The 19,888-nt window shown below is 35.8% G+C and overlaps 1 protein-coding gene, 1 non-coding gene and 1 pseudogene across 3 annotated transcripts; 1 reads left to right on the forward strand and 2 right to left on the reverse strand.

Moving 5' to 3' along the window:
* The first annotated feature begins 1,661 nt into the window (after window positions 1-1,661).
* LOC115981308 lies at window positions 1,662-13,289 on the forward strand (annotated as a pseudogene). Its single transcript, XR_004089353.1, has 6 exons — window positions 1,662-1,892; window positions 9,719-9,901; window positions 10,651-11,446; window positions 11,532-11,748; window positions 12,084-12,262; window positions 12,419-13,289. The product of XR_004089353.1 is annotated as an HIPL1 protein-like (transcript).
* Window positions 5,290-5,360, reverse strand: TRNAG-GCC. The gene has a single exon. It is a non-coding gene; the product is annotated as a tRNA-Gly (tRNA).
* Window positions 13,290-14,171: 882 nt separating the features above from the next.
* On the reverse strand, window positions 14,172-19,053 carry LOC115982960 (pentatricopeptide repeat-containing protein At1g05670, mitochondrial). The gene is made up of 3 exons (XM_031105726.1): window positions 18,875-19,053; window positions 15,168-17,653; window positions 14,172-14,819 (listed from the first exon to the last, which is right to left on the reverse strand). The coding sequence occupies exon 2, from the start codon at window positions 17,538-17,540 to the stop codon at window positions 15,285-15,287; it is 2,256 nt and encodes a 751-aa protein (XP_030961586.1). The 5' UTR covers window positions 17,541-17,653; window positions 18,875-19,053; the 3' UTR covers window positions 14,172-14,819; window positions 15,168-15,284.
* Between the last annotated feature and the right edge of the window lie 835 nt (window positions 19,054-19,888).

A 19,888-nucleotide genomic window follows, 5' to 3' on the forward strand; every position in this document is an offset into this window, starting at 1 on the left:
ACCCAAGGATGACATTGAGCTCGTATGTAAAGGGCCCGAACAATACGATTTGTAGAGAGTGGGTTTGGAAAGGCCTGCCCTTGGTCGTTGGGCAACGGTTTAGTTAGGATTTTCATGGAAGCCCATACGAAGGTGGATTTGGCCTGTATAGCTAAGCCTTACACGGATGTGGTTTGAAAGGTCTGACTCCTCGGAATTAATCCGAGGAGCAGTATCTTCTCACCATTCTTCCTCCTTTTTCTCCTTCCTTTTCCCCGAGGCCCTACTTTTTAGCTCTCTTTTCCCTTTTATACTAGTATTCAATTCCCCTTCTTCATCTACGTGTCAGTTTCTCCTTGTTTGGGGCAATTACTCGTCCTATCAATCCTCATGTCAGAGTGGTTGGGAAAAGCTGGATAGCATGGTATGGGGTATGGGCTTGTCAGGTGCTAGGGTCCACGTTATGGTGTTGGCAGCTTTCTCGCTTGTACTGCTCTTGTACTGAGTTTGTCCTTTTCTTCAGGCGTTTTGTGAGACGTTGAGCGTGAGGTTGTCCTCGGCTACATTCTTGGGCCGTTAAGGGGTTCTCATTATACCTCCTCGGCAGTAGGGCTCCTCGGCTTAGGCTTCGGGCCCTTAATGTGAAGTGGGCCGGGATTTCAAATTTCAGGCCCCACAATAATAATATAATTTTAAAAAAATTGGGGGGCGTTGCCCCTAGTCCAAAGGTAGCTACATCCCTGTCAGGTACACAGTAAACACTAAAGACACCATAACAGATGTCAACAAGAATTTTCACATTGCATAGAAAACAATACATATCAACCTCATTCCTCACATATACTGTTCGATCAATGTTTGGGTGGGTACATCTAAACTGAGCCCAACTAGACTTGACTCTTTCAAATCAAACCTCAGTCTTGACACTCACACTCACTTCGAGTATTAGAGCCTGTTCGGACCAGTGGGTTTTTGGATCACATCACACAGTTTTCATAACTGAGTTCTCAAAACACGTGAGTCCCTCAAAATTTTTTTTGTTTGGCTTGGTTTTCAACACTTGTTTCTATCACTCAAAACTCAAAAATTTGAGTTAGAGTGATGAAAACAGGAAACATCAATTAGGTGTTTTCAAAAACTGAGAACTGATTCTCAGTGGCACCAACGTAAATATAAGGACTTTGTGGGGCCATAACTTGTGTGTTGTCAAGTCAGACCCACTCATCACCGACGGCATTTTCTTCTTCTTCTTTCCTTTTTTTTTCCTCATTTTCTTCTTTATTTTTCTTTCTTCTTCAGACCCACTCCAACGTTGTTTTTTTTTTTTTTTTTTTTTTTTTTTTTTTTGTTTGTTCTTGTTCTTGTTCTTCTTTCTTTTTCTTTCTTTCTTTCTTCTTCAGATACTCCACCATTTTCATACATGCATAAATTTATACCCAGAAACAAAAACCCACACCTCATTTTCGTGATTTTGGTTTTCGATCTAAGGATTCTTGGGTTTGGGTTTGGGTTTGGGTTTTCTGTGTTTGTGGGTTTGGATTTGGCAATTCGGATCACCAAAGATTTTATGTCGATGGGTTTGGGTTTTCTGTGTTTGTGGTTATAGCTTGAAGCTTAGGCTCCAATCTAAGGATTTTGGTTTGGGTTTTTTGTTGTGGTTGTGGTGGTTTGAGGCTTGGGCTATGGTGGAGCTTGTTCGCTTGGATTTTTGGTGGAGGTTGTGGTTTTGGTTGAGGGCTGTTGGTGGGTTTGGATTTTTGATTCATTCGGATTTTTTGGTGGAGGTTGTGGTTGTGTTGAGGGTTGTTGGTGGTGGAGGTTGTGGTTGTGGATTTCTAGGTTTGCCGTTGGTGGTGGTGGAGTTGGGTTTCAGTGTAGCTGGGTTTGAAGAGCAGAAAAGAAAAGGGATGCGAGTAGCAACCATAATTTTCTGTGTAGTGTCAATGGGTGGATCCATCATTTTGGCAAAAAGTGGAGTTAAAAACTGAGATATATGACTGAGTTTTGTGACCAAACAAAAGTGTTGGATTTTTTGAGTGATAGTGGGGTTTGGGTTATGAGTTATGGGTTTTGAGTTTGAGTTATGAAAACTGAGTACTGAGTTATGAAAACTGAGTTAGCCCTAAACCAAAGGAGCCCTAATTAGTAATTACTATAAAGCAATAGCTTCTACTTCATATTACCTTCTTTGTGTCCTATCTTCAGATATTCTATTTACTAGTAATTAAATTATTATTAGAGAACATAAAACATAATTTTGATACCATTATAAAGAGATAAAGTGGAAACAAGAGAAAGAGAGAAAACACATGACTAAATGACACAAATCGCATACGTTTTTTAATTGAATCCATGACCAAATAACAATCTTTAAATTTTGTATTAAGATTTAATAACGACTATCATTTAAAGATTTTCAAACATAAAGAGAGGAAAAAAAAAAAAACTCATAAAAAAATCAATTGAACATTATTAAAGTGCCTAGTAAATAATCAGATCATTCTGTAGAGTAAAAAATTGACAATGTGACACCATGTTTTGTTGCATTTGGGACAGAGACGGAAAAAAAAATAGCAGGAAAAGTGAAGGGAGAAGAAAATACTTTTTTCCAAATGTGTTTGGGCATAGAAATTAAAAGGAGGAATACATCTTATACTTTTTGTAAGGACGCGATTCGTGGCGGACCGTAACAGTGTCGGGTTTGCACGTGAAAAGGCCCCTAACAATATCATTTGTAGAGCGTGGGTTTGGAAGGCTAGGCCTTGATCGACAGACGGTGGGTTTTTCGCGGTATTCGTACAAGTTTAAGTTTTCCTACACCCCTGGAGTCTTTCTCCTGGAGGTGGGCTGGGAGGCTCTGGTTTTTGGCCATTTTTCCCAACCCCCCTCTATTGGTGCACCTTCCTTTTTATTATATAGTCCGTCTTGGCTGATCCTGACCCTCCACTTGTAGGTCAGGCAGGAGCTTATTTCTGCATCCATCCCATCAACCGTCCCGTCTAACTTTCTATTAGTTGCATGGATCGACGTTTGCACCGCCCAAACGTCTTTTCTCATTAACCAGCTCTGGGTATTGGCAGGTGCATTTACTGAAGGGGGTGGGACGCACTTTCCTTGGTCCGAGTTCGCACCCTGCTTCCCTATGGGCCCCATTCCATTCACATCCCCTTGAGGGGGCTGTTTGGGGATTACCTACACCAGGGTGTTGGTCTTCCCGTTGAAGCTATGGAATGCCGAGGACAGGGTAAGTTCTCAGCCGTTCCCCTTGCTACCTCGGCCACTGATCATTCGTCTTCGGCAAGGTACCTCCTCGGCACGGGCCCTGGGCCCAGATAGAGTTTGGGCCGGACTGCAGAACTCTCGGACCCACACTTTTATTTGGTTTGCAATTAATAGAGAAAGAAATGTGCTATTTGACCTTTAATTCTTATTCATTAGAACTTGATCCATTGATATAATAAAAATGGACGTATTTAATGGTTAAATTATTGAACAAAGTTTTACTACTATGTGTTCTTATTTTTGGAGGGTACCATAAAATTACCCCTTCTTGTTTTGTTTTGTTTTTTTTTGTTTTTTGAGAAAAAGAATTACCCCTTGTTTTTATGTCTTGCAACTTGATAATTTAATAGTTATAAGATTTGTTGTAAAAAGTATTATATTTGTAGCATTACTCATTAGAGCATTTACATTAAAGCTCTCAAAAGCTAAAAATGTTATTTTTTAGCATCTCATTTCAAAAAAGCATACTACAACAAAGGTGTTAGTGTTAAAATTTTTAGCATCTAAGCTACCGTGGAATGCTATGTATGACACTCCACTATAGCTCAAATCTTATAAATATAATGATATTTTAATACTACTTTAATTAAAATATCTTATCTTTTCTCTCTCTCTCACTATTTCTCTTTTCTTCTCACGACTCTCTCTCACTATCTTTAATTAATGAAGTGGTAAAAAATATAAAATCTTTGATATTGGGTGTATTATAAAGTGAGTTGTTAAAATAAAAAAAATAAGCTTTTGAGATGCTAAATGCTAAATTTTTTAAAATCCTTGATAAGAATGCTCTTATGTTATCTATACTACTATTTAAGGGGCTTCCTCTGTTTGAACTAGAATTTTTTTTTTGTTCCAAAATACCCCTACCCCCTAGGTTTAAGTAGAGACAAAACTAAAAGATAGTCAGGTAAAAATACATCTCTAACTTACACTAAAATATTGCCTACAAAATAGGAATACTCTTCTACTAACCCACTTCTTCAAAGTAACTATACGTTTATTGTTTTTTTTTTTTTTTTTTTAAAAGAAAAATAAGTTAAACAACCCACGTTGCTGCTGTTTTTTTCCTTAAAAAACACCCCATGTTTATCCAAAAACAAACTAAATATCACTTAAAAAAAGTTATCTTCAAATCAAATTTTTTTTTTTTAAACATCCTCAAGTTTATCCACACAAAAAAAAAAAAAAAAAAAAACTAAATAGATATATATTACAATTTATTTAAACTATTTAGCGCGTGCTCAAAGGCTTTTTAATTTTTTGGTAAAGGTTAATAATTTGCATTCATTATAATTTAGAGTATTTATTGTAATTTGGAATTATTACATTTTTCAATCACAAAAAAAAACCTGGGGGTGTGATGAAAAAATGTAGTAATCCCAAATTATAATAAATGCTCTAAATTATAATAAATGCAAATTATTAACCTTTACCAAAAAATTGAAGAGCCTCTTTTTCCCTCTGAGGCTAGTAAGTTATAACACATATAGGCCAATAAAAAAAGAATACATATTTCACAGGACCATCCATTGTGCCATAAGAGGGAAAAGGAGAAAGGAGAAAAAAAAAATTGCTCAGAGGCTAGTAAGTTATAACACATATAGGCCAATAAAAAAAAATACATATTTCACAGGACCATCCTTTGTGCCATAAGAGGGAAAAGGAGAAAGGAGAAAAAAAAAATTACTCAGAGGCTAGTAAGTTATAACACATATAGGCCAATAAAAAAAAAATACATATTTCACAGGACCATCCATTGTGCCATAAGAGGGAAAAGGAGAAAGGAGAAAAAAAAATTGCTCAGAGGCTAGTAAGTTATAACACATATAGGCCAATAAAAAAAAAATACATATTTCACAGGACCATCCTTTGTGCCATAAGAGGGAAAAGGAGAAAGGAGAAAAAAAAAATTACTCAGAGGCTAGTAAGTTATAACACATATAGGCCAATAAAAAAAAAATATACATATTTCACAGGACCATCCATTGTGCCATAAGAGGGAAAAGGACGGAGGAGATAAAAATAATTTGCACCAGCCGGGAATCGAACCCGGGTCTGTACCGTGGCAGGGTACTATTCTACCACTAGACCACTGGTGCTGTGAACGTTAACGGGGGAAGAATATTAGTGAAATAAAACATATTGTGAATGCTGACTGCTGTGTCCGATGAAGACTCATTAGTCATACCATGTGGACGGGTCTACCAAATATGAATGGGACGATAGATTCTTTTTTTTTTGAGGTAACGATAGATAATTTTTTGGTTACGAAGAACCCCGGAAAAAGATAAAGAAATAAAGTTTAGTATATGTTTTGGATTAATATTTTCATATAAGCTTATCAGTTTATATTTATTTATGTACAACCTTTAATACCATCATTTTTATTTTTTAACATAACCATACCTCTATCAACTCAATGCAGGGGCGGAGCCAGGGGGGGTCGAGAGGGGGCAGTTGCCCCCCCTGGCTCATCAAAAAAAATTGTTGGGTGGCTTTTAAATTTTAGTAAGAAGAAGGTTTGTATTTGGTTTGACAATATATCCATCTCAAAGTTGCATCTCTTTCTCTAGCTTTGGCTGGGACTTGGTGTCAATTCTCCACTTCACCATGTGGATCCTTACTAAAAAAAATTCTTTATGTAATAATTATCCTACTTCATAAAATTTTGTATAATAAACCAAAATTTTGAGATAATTATATAATAACACAAACTTACGTTAGTTGTATTTGGTGTTCATACTTAATTACTAAAAATATTTTCATTTATAAATGGAATTTTTACTATATATATATATATATATATAAAAGAAGATGGCTTATTTATGCAAAAAAAAAAAAAAAAAAAAATCCTTTACAACTATCGAACATATATGTAATATGTGTGTGTTTCAATATGCATGCATAGTGTATAAAAATTTTGCCCCCCCTTGAGTCAAATCCTGGCTCCGCCACTGACTCAATGAAAAAGTTAATCTAAACAATTGCTAGAGCTCTTGAACGGCTAGGAATTTGAAAACTTTATAGTAAAATTTTGTGAAATAATATATCTCCTTAATCGTTTGGATTTCTTAATAATAAAAGTAGATAAATTAAGTATTAATATAAATAAATTTAAAGCATGCGCATCTAAAGCTTTCAATTAAGATATGATCATGTGTCAATCAATGTGTGTTTTTGTAGTCTATTATTATGCATTTTAAAACAAGCTCATATCAATTTTCCCCACATCTTTAGCAAATTGTAGACCAACTTCAAAAGTGTTTGCCTCAACCTCTAAAGCACCTAAGGGAGCACCAATCTCTCCCAACCAGGTCTGAAGAAGGCGTAGGAGGGACAACATTAGCTGCTTGATTCTCTTGAAGATACTACTTAGCCCACTGCACCAGTTCCCACTCCACCGCTAGACAAAGTTTCACAGCTTATGAAAACTGCTAAAATGAGCATCACATTGTAAAACAAACAGCTTAGAAAAGTTCCACATTCGACGAGCTCTTGGACAAAACCAAAAGAGATGACTCGATGATTCATTTCCCACTTTACATTCCTTACATAGCTCTTCGCTGAGGACGTGCCTATGCCGTAAATTCTCCTTTGTGGGGAGAATATCGTGGCAAGCCCTCCATGCAAAATGACGTACCTTATGGGAACTGATAATTTCCATAGTTGCTTCCAAAATTTACAAAGATGGCTATCATATGAGCTAGAGCTACTCGTTGAATTAGCTGACAAGTCCATTGCCACCTTGTAAGCATAGCGTACAGTAAAAAAACCATTTTGTGTTTCTGCCCAATTCAATTTATCGACTGACAATCTATTACTCAAAGGAATAGTCTTGATAATATCAACCTCAAATGGGAGAAAAAGGTTTTCCAGTATACCATAATTCCAACAACATTCATTCGGATCAATGAGTTCCTAAACTCAAAGATTTGGAGAAGAACCTGCTCTTGGGGAAACAACCTTATATGTATTGGAACTAGGCAACCACTTATCACTCCAAAATCAAATGCTAGAGTCATTATCCACCTGCCATCGAATGCCCTGTTTCACCACCTGTTGGGCTGACATTATACTATAAGAAGAATTGTTATTGAGTGAGGCTTGTACAAAGTCACAACTCAGAAAATATTTAGCCTTCAAGAATTGATACACCAAAGAATTTTGACCCATCTGGAGTCTCCACCCTTGTTTGGCTAAGAGAGCTAAATTATATTGCTTAAGCTGCTTGAAACCCATCCCATCACAAGATTTGGACATACAGAGTTTATCCCAACTCAACCAAGCCATCTTTCTTTCATCCTGTTTTTTGCCCACCAAAAATTGCAAATTAGACTCGTCAATTCATCACAAAGGGAATCAGGAATTTTGAAGCAACTCATAGAATAAGTTAGGATGGCTTGAGCTGCCTTAATTAAAACTTCTTTACCCGGCTTTGAAAGCAATTTTTCTTTCCAACTAGCTAAACTTTTTGCAAGTTTTTCTTTGATATCATTGAATGTATTTTGTTTATTCTGGCCCACTAAAGATGGGAGACTTCTCATGCTGATGAATAAGCTGTGCTCCAAATTTGTGTTTGATCTCTTCTTATATAAAATAATCAATATTAGTGATAAAAAAGAGAGAAGTCTTCACTGGTTCTCTAATATATGAACAAGCTTCTAAGAACCATATCTTGATTACATTTGTTTTGTATGAACCTTGTAACCAATACAAGTACCTCATCTCAATTTTTGTTTCTAAGTAAATGCCAAGGTGAACTGCATTTTGTTAGTTTTCTCCAATATTTTAATAATTTTCCTTGTAAAAATATTATAATATTCTAATATTTTATTTTATAGACAAAATAAAAAGACAATAAGAGTGGTGTAATTATTTGATTATACTACATGTGTTTATAAATTTGAAAATTGCATGATTTTTATGCCTACTCAAAAATGCAAATATCATTTTGATAAATAAAATGTAAATATTCTTCAATAATTGTTTTTACATTCTTGATTGTGTTTTATTAGTTTATTACCTTTTTTATTCTTTTATTGTACTTTGTTTTCATTGTTGCAAAAGTAACTAAATCTGAGCAAGAATACTATAGGTCTAATCAATTGTTTCTTATATAAATCCTAGAAAACTGATATCAAAATTTCATTATACTTAAATAATTAATGCATCAATTAAAATAATTAGTAAAAAAAAATATATGCGTATTTATCATATTAGTAACCTTCTCCCTCTCTCTCTCTCTCATATCAACCCTATAATTTGTTCAAACCATTCAATTGCCCACCCCTTGGAACTAAGGGAGTATATTTTAGTATATAAATATCCAATCACTCTCTCTCCTCACATACTACTCTGGTGGTCCAAAAAAATAAACAAGAAGTTTGGCAAATTCGCAAACTCGACTTGAACCCAAATTTTTTGGTTAGAAGTAAAAACGGATTGACTCGTGACTTTACCCCTTTTTTTTTGGGTCAACCCGACTAACCCATGACTCAATCCTCTTTTTAAATCTTTTTCTTTTTTGGGTAAAAAATAATAAAAAAATACAACACGATTGGTATACTTGTTTGTTGTGGGTTTTATAGTGCACAACACAAATCAGTACAAATAATTTTTTTAACCATCACACCATATATATGTCATTCAAATACAATAGCCTCAAGAAAATAATTGAGATTTTTATTTAGTTGCTTGTAAACGAATTGAAAGATGAATGATTGAGACATTCTTTTTGCTTGAATAACACAATAAGTAAAGATTTTAAACATAATGACAAAGTACATGCCAAGATTTTTAGAGACACAAATTTTTTTTTTCTTTTTTTTTTTTTTACAATGATTGAAACATATTTTTATTGTTGAATAAAAAAAATGATGTCCATAGTGAACTCATAAGAACGATGATAATCCATCATAACTTACCACCATAACCGGCTATGAAAAGGTTTGTAGCAGTAACACTGCTCTTTTTCTTCCTCTTTCTTCTTCTCTTTTAATTATTATTATTTTTTAAAATTGTCCGGTAATCTGCTTCCCTGTATTCTTTTCCGCGCCTCACCTACTGGGAGTGTCAAGTCAAATGAACTTTTTGAATTGTTGCATAATTTGGGTATAAATTCTACACAATGATTACTAATAAAGTTTGCTTATTTTGTCCACTCTGATCCAACGTCAAATGTAATCCCACTGAAATGCTGTTTAGTAATTTATTATGTCTCTTTAATTAGAAGGTTGAAGAGAAGGGCTATTGTTGCTTCTCTTCTTTAATTTTTGTTTTTGGAGGATGAAAGCTTTTGTTACTATCCTCTTTTTGTTGTATCACTACCTACTACTTCATCAACCTTCTTCTTCACTTCCTTTATGCACTGATTTAAGTACTTCTCTCTTTCTCTCTCACATTTCAGTTTAGTTCATGTGGTTTATGTTTTTGGGTTAATAATGTCTTTGCTAAATAGCCTTTCTTTGTTTTGACTGGCATAGGGGCACCTCTCATTTCAAAGACACCATTGGTCTTTTGTCCATACAATGGAAGTGTGTGTTGTGACTCAGCCAAAGACCTGCAACTGCAGAAGCAATTTCATGCAATGAATATCTCTGATTCTGGCTGTGCTGCTCTTATGAAATCAATACTTTGTGCGGTAAGGCCTTGTCAACTCTATTATAATGACAGCTTCGTTTGAACTGTTCAAAATCCACCGAGTATTGGTTGTAAACCTCATAGAACAGTAGCTTCAAAATCCTCTAGTTTGATGTTAAAATAATGGTTAAATGATTAAATGCATAATTTCTTAATAATTTTAGCTTTTGAGACATGTGATAGTTTATTATGGTATTACCATATTGGAGTAGGTGATTATGAGTATGAACTTCGTCACCATTTTATCTCATGTGAGGGGTACCATTATCTTACAGCTTAAATTTATGGGACAAGTGCTTGTAGAGGCTGGTTTTTGTACTGGTATGGAAGTGGAATTTGTCTAGGCTGACTGCTCCTTGAGGTCATGAAATATGTTCTCTACATGTTGCTATGGATGTAAATTATGCTCAAGTTTAGTTCATATTTTTGAAATGCCATCGTTTTACATGCTTGCTTTTGTTTGGAATCTGAAGTGATGAGCATGAAATATGCACACAAACAGATGGATTCGTAGGCAATTTATGTGAAGAGTGACACATACTCTATTATTTTCTTATTATTTTTGTTGTCCTTATAAAGAAGGTTTTGGATTTACCCAGGATAATGTATTAGAGATAATGCACAGCAATGTATAGAAATGTGGGCTATCTTAATCTACTCTTTGAGCTTCTATAGTAAGTGCTAAGTACAAAAATGACAACATTGTAGTAATCAGAAAGTTATGAAATTTGGAAATTTTATTATTTGCAGATGTGTGATCAGTTCTCAGCTCAGCTATTTAAGGTTGAATCAGGACCTCGAGAAGTTCCTGTTCTTTGTAGCTCCACTCTATTGGTAAACTCATCACAGTCGAACAGGGCAGCAAGTAGTTTTTGCTCTACTGTCTGGGATGCATGCCAAAATGTGTCTATATTGAGTTCCCCTTTTGCCTCTTTACTACAAGGTAGTAATGTGGTACCAGCTGATTCTGGTTCTTCCAAACTAAACCAACTGGTGCAGTCCAAGAGTGTTTTCTGTGATGCATTTGGTGGTTCCTCTTATGATGGTTCAATATGTTTTGATGGTGAACAAGTTTCACTAGAAAAGTCTGAAACTTTGGTTCTGCCAAAGGGCTTGTGCCTTGAGAAAATTGGCAATGGGTCTTATCTCAATATGGTTGCACATCCTGATGGGTCTAATCACGCATTCTTCTCTAACCAAGCAGGCAAAATTTGGTTGGCCACAATACCTGAGCAAAGTTCAGGAGGTACTCTAGGACTTGATGTGTCCAGGCCCTTTATAGATTTGACTGATAGAGTCTTTTTTGACAGTAGCTTTGGGATGATGGGTATGGCTTTTCATCCAAACTTTGCGCATAATGGTCGTTTCTTTGCTTCGTTCAATTGTGATAAGATCAGGACACCAGGATGTTCTGGTAGGTGCGCTTGTAACACAGATGCGAACTGTGATCCTTCAAAGCTAAGTTCTTCTAATGCAGCTCCACCATGCCGGTATCATATAGTTATTGCAGAGTTCACTGCTAATGGGACTATCAAAACCTTCCTCAGTAAACATCTATACCTTTTTAGCTTGGCTATAGCATAAATTTTTCTTATGGGTTTTTGCTAAATTACATCCTTATCAATTTCCAGGAACAAAGTACTAGCCCATCAGAAGTGAGAAGGATTTTTACACTGGGGCTTCCAATGGCATTTAATCATGGGGGCCAGATTCTATTTGGACCTGCAGATGGATATTTATATGTTATGGTGGGAGATGGTGCAATCAGAGATGATCCTTACGATTTTTCCCAAAACAAAAAATCCTTGCTCGGAAAGATTTTAAGGCTTGACATTGATAACTTACCGAGTGAGCATTAATGGCATAGAACTGTTGAATGTGTAGCTTAGCTTGTTCTTGCCATCTTAGAATTTTTACTGCATATCCTGATTCTTATCAATATATCTAAATTATCATGAACTAATCTGTGTGTGTGTGTGTGTGTGTGTGTGTGTAAAGGGTTTGGTTCAAGTGTCACTAATTTTTATCAATGTTAATACCACTTAAATTTATATTGAATGTATTTTTGATAATCAAACCTTGGATTAGATTGTTTTCTTATATGCATGCATTTGAAGTGTGAAATTGGAGAAACGACCTATTTGATTTGTGCTTTATCTGGTCTTAATGCCAAACTATTACAGGTGCAAATGAAATAGGTGACCTCAATCTATGGGGAAACTATTCTGTCCCTCAAGATAATCCTTTTTCTGAAGATAAAGACTTGCAGCCCGAACTCTGGGCTCTAGGATTAAGAAATCCCTGGCGCTGTAGCTTTGACTCACATAGACCTCTCTACTTCATCTGTGCAGATACTGGGCAGGTTCAGAGGATAGATTATTTTTAATAGTCATTTACAGGCATTTTATCTTTTGCCAAGACTTTCTTGATTGTAATAGCAAGCAACAAAATATACTTAGCATTGGCTGGTTATCACATTTGTTTGATGCTAATGCTATTGGTGGTCATAATCCTATAGGATCATTATGAAGAGGTAGATATAATCACCAAGGGTGGGAACTATGGGTGGCATGTTTATGAAGGCCCCTTCCTCTTTAATCCTCAGCAATCTCCTGGAGGAATTACTCCTGCCAATTCTATTCATCCTATCTTCCCTGTGTTGGGATATAACCACTCTAATATAAACAAGAAAGAAGGATCTGCAGCAATATCAGGCGGATACTTTTATCGTTCCTCAACTGATCCATGCATGTTTGGAAGGTAAGAAAGCACCCATTTCTAATTTATATGTAATGTTTTGTAAACACTTGCTAACAATCTTGACTGTCATTGTGTATTCAGTTACCTGTATGCAGATTTGTATGGGAGTGGTATTTGGGCAGCTGCTGAAAGCCCTGAAAATAGTGGAAACTTTACTACTACTAGGATTCCTTTTAGTTGTGCTCATGATTCTCCTAACAACTGCAGCACCATACCAGGAAGTTCCCTACCAACTCTGGGTTACATATACTCGTTTGGGGAGGATAACAGGAAAGACATTTTTATTTTAGCTAGCAGTGGCGTGTACAGAGTAGTTCGTCCAAGTCGCTGCAACTACACTTGCTCGAAGGAAAATGTCACAGCTATTAGCTTGCCAACTCATTCAAGTGGAAAAAAGTTGACTAACTTGCATAGAGTGCTGTGTCTGTCTTTCTTTCTTTCTTCCATGCTTTATATTGTAATCTGATAACTATGTTGTTGCTGAGAAAGTGTCCTAGAGCACGAAACCATCTTCAGGATTATTCTTAGTTTTTGGTTTTGAGAGAAAAGGAGGTGCGGTGGGTGTTAAAGTGGATGGAGGAAACAGGCTCCTTAGTATTTTTTGCTCAATAGTGCCATGTTCTCGTATATTGTGGATCATTTGGAAGCTACTAGCTTAGCTCATTTCCTAAAAATTACATTGAATGTGAGCTAGGAAAAAGTAAAATATATAGGCGGATATTAGAGGCATACGATATACCAAAGAGTAAAATATAAAGGAACCAAAATTAGGAGTTTTCCACCATCCCATGATTGATAGAAATAATTGATGAATTAGTGAAAAAAAGATAAGTATTTTGAACTCAGGGTTTGAAGGATACCCAGTGGTTACATCACCTCTTGTGATGCTTGAGTACTGGGATTCAAACCCCACGAGCCACTCTCCCCCAGATATATATATGTGTGTGTGTGTGTGTGTGACAATCTATTTTCCAATAAATAACCAAAGATGGGGGGCAAATATTACTTTTGGCTGGAAAATTTATTCTCCTACTTTTCTATGGAGAAAACTCAGAAACAAGCATGGTTGTGCAGTCACTATCAGAACATTTCACAGAGGATATGAAAATTGAATCGCTATTGCAGTGAAGCTCAAATAATTACTTGTCATTTTAAGTGATAAGCTGAGTAATGATAGCCTGTGATAGGATGTCCATGTAACTACCAGTTAGTTAGAAGTTGTTAAGAGTAGTTACCAGTTGATCAGGGAGTCTCTAAGCCATTCTTGGCTGAGGCAGTGTATTAGGCATTGTCTTAGTCTTCGTATAAATATTTAAACACTCTTGTAACAAAGGACATTCAGATATATTGCAAAGTCTTCTCAACCCCTCCAAACTCCTCCCCCTTTGCCTTTAAAAAACATCGAAACAGGGTTCATTAAACCATACCCCTCCCCTTCCCTCTCCTCCATTCAAACAAGTGGTAAATACGCAAGGTATAATAATACAAAAAACAATTAAAAATTATCTAGAAAAAATTTTTAGATGAGGTACTTGTATTGGAGTACAAGGTTCATACAAATCAAGTGTAATCAAGATATGGTTCTCATTCTTTACAATTACAACATTATCATGCTTTGCAATTACAGTGCCATTTATTTGTACAAAGTAATTTTCAAACAAACGGTATAGCTCATTATGAGAGTGAGACCAAGTAAAAGCTTATATAGAAAAAAAGAGGAGTACCTTTTCAGTTGAGAAGGAGCTCCAATTGATGAAACTCTTTGCAACAGCCACAAAATTTTGAGGTACTTTTCCTTTGCTGGAAGCATCCAGGTCAGAAGATACAAAATTTTGAGGTACTAATCCAACTCATCTCTTTTTGCTCTAAAATTTTCCCTTGAAGTGACTTTATTTCCATTTAAACTGGTAATACCTAAAAACCTGCTTCAGCTTCTCTTCTTGGCTAAATGCTAGAATGCAAGTACCCGGTTTCCTCACAAAAATTTTATCTGGTAACCCAACTTCACCAAGATTCTTGTATCCATTCACAAAACTTCGATCTGGTAACACCAACTTCACCAAGATTCTTGTATCCCTTCACAAAACTTTTATCTGGTAACACCAACTTCACCAAGATTCTTGTATCCATTCAAGTAAGATCAGGAGAATGAATGACACCTGAACAGAGGTAACAAAATGAAAAAGGAAATTATTATTGTTTTGGGATCTATATTTATATCATCTATCAAAGTAATCAAATAGCAGCAATTTAAAAGTATGGGACATCATAAAATTATAAACCAAAAATCCTAGGAATTATATTTTCCTCAATCAAATGGGGATCCAAGATCTCAACATACTTAAAACTACCAATGATGTGTGTGCACACCTGCACACGTGCATGACTGTTAGTTTGTGTGTGTGTGACATGATCTGGGTTACTAAGTTATGAATACTTGTGCAGCACATGTACTAAATCTAAAAAGATCATGAACTCCATTGAAGAAATCCAAACATAAAAATTACCATGATTCTGGGTACAACAGGCTAGTATGTCATACCATCCCACCATGCAGGTAAATGCAACCAAAATTGATAGCTTCAGTCCGCGAAAATCACATCAAAGTATCTCCAACAAATTAGCTATGTATTTTCATTCATAGCTTTATCCACTAGACATTTCTCTATTGCCTCATCACAAAGCTCAAGAGTGATTTCCATGTTCCCTTCTTCAAAGTTCATATCGACAAAAATGTTGTATATATCTTTCTCTGCAGTCAATCCTTGTTTTCTCATCTCTTCAAATAGTTCCCTAGCCTCCATAAATTTCTTCCTCTTATAAAAACCTCTGATAAGGGAATTGTAGGAACTAGCTGTGAGATCAAATCCCTTCTCAACCACCTCCCTGTGCAAAAACCAAGCCTCTTTCATATTCCTTGCTTTGCAATGCCCCTTTATTAGAATGTTATAAGTGTTGCTATCAGGCATCACTCCTTGCGCAGACATGCACTTGTAAATCTCAGTTGTGGCACGCATATTATTTCTAATGCAGTAATGCTTCATAAGAGAATTATAGGTGGTCGCATTTGGCTTTATGCCCTTCTCCAACATCCATTTTAGTAGCCTCTCACCATCGTCCAACATTCCTGACATACAAAACCCATTCATGAGCACATTGAATGTGACAATTGTAGGTTGAAGACCTTTATCCAGCATCTCCCGCAGAAGCTCATGCGCCGTAGCCATCTCCCCCATCTTACAATAAGCGTCCATGAGAGTGGTATAAGTAATAGTATCAGGATGGAACCCTGCCATCTCCATTTCTTTCATCAGCTTTACTGCTTGCACTAGATTTCCAGCTTTACAAAGACCATTAACAATTGAGTTGTAAGTGCATACATTAAGTTGAAGGCCCTTTTCACGCATCTCATGAAGAAGCTCATTTGCAGTGTCTACCTCACCTCTTTTACAAAGGCCATCAGCAAGTGCAGTGTAAGTGACAACATTTGGGGTAATCCCTGTCTGAACCATTTGGTTGTGAAGAGCAAAGGCCTCTTTCATCTCACCTGCCTTGCAATAACCATCAATAAGCGCTGTGTAAGTAAATTCATCAGGTTCCAACCCTCCACTAATCATTTCACGGAACAGTTTAACTGCTTCCATCATTTTTCCAGTCTGGCAAAACCCATGGATAATAGCTGTATATGCTATACAATCAGGAACAATTTTCCTAGCCTTCATTTCATCAAGCAGCCTATATGCAGTTGGAACATTACCCAACTTGCAGAAACCATCAACAAGAGTTGTGTATACCACATTATCTGGAAAAATGCCCTTGTTCATCATCTCCCTGAATACCTTCTCTGCTTCAACTACTTTACCAGCCTTACACAGAAGAAGTATTATACTGTTGTAGGTGTAGGGGTTTGACTTCAATCCCTTTATTTGCATTTCCTCAATAAGTTTCAAAACCTTCTTCAGTTCGCCAAGATGACAATAACCACTTATGATGGTACCATAACTTACTACATCAGGCATTAAACCCCTCAACTCCATTTGCACAAGTGAATTGTGGGCTTCTTTTATCTTCCCTAATTGACAAAGGGAGTGAATAATGATATTATATGATGCAGTGTTCCAACAAACGCCTGATTCAGGATATTCGTTGAAAACCTTTATTGCCATCTCAATCCCATCAGAATTGTTTGAGAGACAAGTAAGTAATAGGTTACAAGATTTAACAGAGATAATCAACCCATAATTCGACAGTTTGTCAAAGAATTTCCTTGCTTCATTGAACAACCCAGCTTCAACAAGGACTTGAAAGAAAATATCAAATACATAGGGCTCTGAACCCCAGTCCTTATAAGTGTATATCAACCTGTCAACAAAATGAGAGTATGAAAGACCAATGTCTAAATTGGGTTTTGCCCAAAACTCACGAATAAGCTCATGAGCCAATTTTAGATCCTTTGATGCCACTGCAATTTGAACAACAATACAACGGGCTTCTAGTGTTGGGTCTCTCTGTAGGCACACCCAGTCAAAAAAATCCAAAACCAGTTTATAGTCATTCTTAATATCCATGAGAACCCAAATTAGGTGGTCAGGCCTGAACTTGGATTCATAAGGCTTTAGAATGCGGCGGAGAGGCTCAGAGCGGCGTAGTTTTATTACTGTTGAGATCTGATGTATGAATTCAGAGTCTCTGATGGTTGGTTTTTTGGGGGAATAATCAGGAAAAGGTCTGGCATCAGTTGAGCCTGAGATGGAATGTCCCTGGCTCAGAAATCTTCTTAGACAGAAGAGAGGCAAATAATTTGAAGCAAAACCCAAGTGTGACCGATGAGAGAAGACTCGAAAACAATGGTCTGAGAAGAAGATGGAGCACCTGTTCATGTCTGTCAGAGAAACCCATCAAAGCAAAGTTTGAGGATCCCTTGTTGATACTGCAGTGGCTCTCCTCCATGTAGAAGAACCACGCCAAAAAGGCTTACTCATCAGTCCATCACCTGCAGAACTAATAATTACTTAATACTAAAATCTGGACAACCACACAAATTACAACAGCTATAGTGCATGTGCTATACAGCAGAGATGGAAATGTTCATCATATAGAAACAAGCTTTGAGACATGCATTTCAAATATTAAATCAATTCCATACAGATGGTAGCATGCTTATTACTAAAAACAAATAAATGGAAAGAGAATAGAGATATTGTAATTTGCAAATTACAGGACTAAAAAATGATATCAACAAATTATAAAACATTAATTTGGTTGCTTTCTGTCCAAAAGAAAAAAATTAACAAAAAACTTCGATATAGTCTGTTAATTTCACTTTTTTCAATCATTATAAAAACAATCTGTTTAGAATGCTAGAGACACCTATGGGCATCAACCTTTAAACCTTAGACACCCATGTGAAGCTTAAAAGGCGACCAATAACTTTGATTTGAGTTTCTAGATTGTGAAAATTCTTCAAGATAGCACATGGAGGTGGAGGAAAATCATGAAGCTCAAGAAGTTGGTCAGACATTTCTTGAGATTTGATAGGATTTAGACCCCAACCTTATGATTTCAGCATTGCTAGCTAACTGATACTTTTGATAAGTAATAAACTTCATTGATTAAACTTCCCCCTGAGTACACCCCAGTGTACTCGGTTTGTGCTTTCTTTAACAAAAATTTTCATTACTTATAAAAAAAAAACTTGATGAGGTTAAAAAATTATTTTTTTGATAATTGTTACAATATGTGAGAGGGAGGGAGGATTCGAACTTAGTTCTCCTCATAAAGAAGACCAAATAATGCCACTGTATTACAAAGCTCTTGGTTATGAGGTTAAAAGATTCCATTAACAAAAAATGCAAGTACTAAAACCATTACTACCAACACTAATAACAGAGAACAACCAGAAACTGAGTTCCATGAGAGTATAGTTCTCACAGTCATTCTATCAAACACCTGATCAGCAATCTCAAACAACCATACTAACCATCCACAACTATCAAAACAAAAAATAAAATGCCCACATAAACCAAAATAGCAGCAGCCCCAACATAACATTTCCAGAGGCTATCACGCATATGAAAAAAAAAAAAAACAGAGATTATATTGCCCATTGAACTTGTTTACCAGTAGTGTTTCTTGACGTAAAAACTAACGTTTAAAATGCCCATATAATGAATTATGGAAAGATGACAAGGGAAAAGGGAAAAGGGACTCGTACCTTGAAACAGAGCTTCGAGTTTTTGACATGGGAAGAGGATATACGCATTTGGGTTCTTCACACTCACTGAGAGTCCCTTAGAGGCAGAGAGAAGCTTTGTTTAGCGGGTTGTTTGGTTGCTCAGAAATTAGAAAATGCCAAGTGTGTGTAGGATGTCCCAACACCGGATAAGTAAGTCTTTTTTCCTAGCCCAGACGAACAGGTTACGGTTAGGTCGATCGGGTTCAACAAAAACGGGTCATCCTAAACCAGTTGCAAAATGAGTTGGGTCCATCGGGACAAGGGACTAATTAATAGTAATAATAATATGATTATATTATTTTATCTTCATTTCAATACAAATAAAAGGATAATATAAATTACAAAATACTTAAAATAAAAGTTAAATAATACATAGATTCTTAAGTTTACACCGGTCTAAGTTTACAAATCTTATCATCACCACAAAACAAAAATTACTAGATATTGTAGACCATATTAAATTATCAACCTCTTCAAATGTACGTGCGTATAGAATATTTTGTGTTTAAATGCAAATTTGGAGAAGTCAAATCCCAAAGTTTATGCTATTTCTAACAAAGTTATTTCTTATCAATAGATTCAAGGTGTAAAACTATGGTGTTTGTTTCAAAAGCTGTAAATAAACCAAGTTGTTTATAAACAACTCGGGTTTAAATCGATAAAAAAACTTGTTTATATGCGTTTGTTTATAAAGAAACCAAATTTGAGTCTTAATTTTGTACTTGTTTAATAAACGAGTTAAGCAAAAAAACAAAAAACAAAAAAATCATAAACAAGCTTGTGAACATTATAGCTCAATACAAAATTGTTAGTATATAATAGTGATAGGTGATCACACCATAATATGGTGCACCTTCACTTATATAATAACCCCTACTTGGTGGATGGTGTTGCTTCACCAACCTACAACAGAGAATTATTTAAGCATTAAAGTTAGTTATTTATTAAAGTGTTATATCTTTTAGACAAAATACAACTTTTGGTAAACAGACA

This window comes from Quercus lobata, chromosome 3 (genome assembly GCF_001633185.2).
Source record: "Quercus lobata isolate SW786 chromosome 3, ValleyOak3.0 Primary Assembly, whole genome shotgun sequence".
Classification (NCBI taxonomy): Eukaryota; Viridiplantae; Streptophyta; class Magnoliopsida; order Fagales; family Fagaceae; genus Quercus; species Quercus lobata.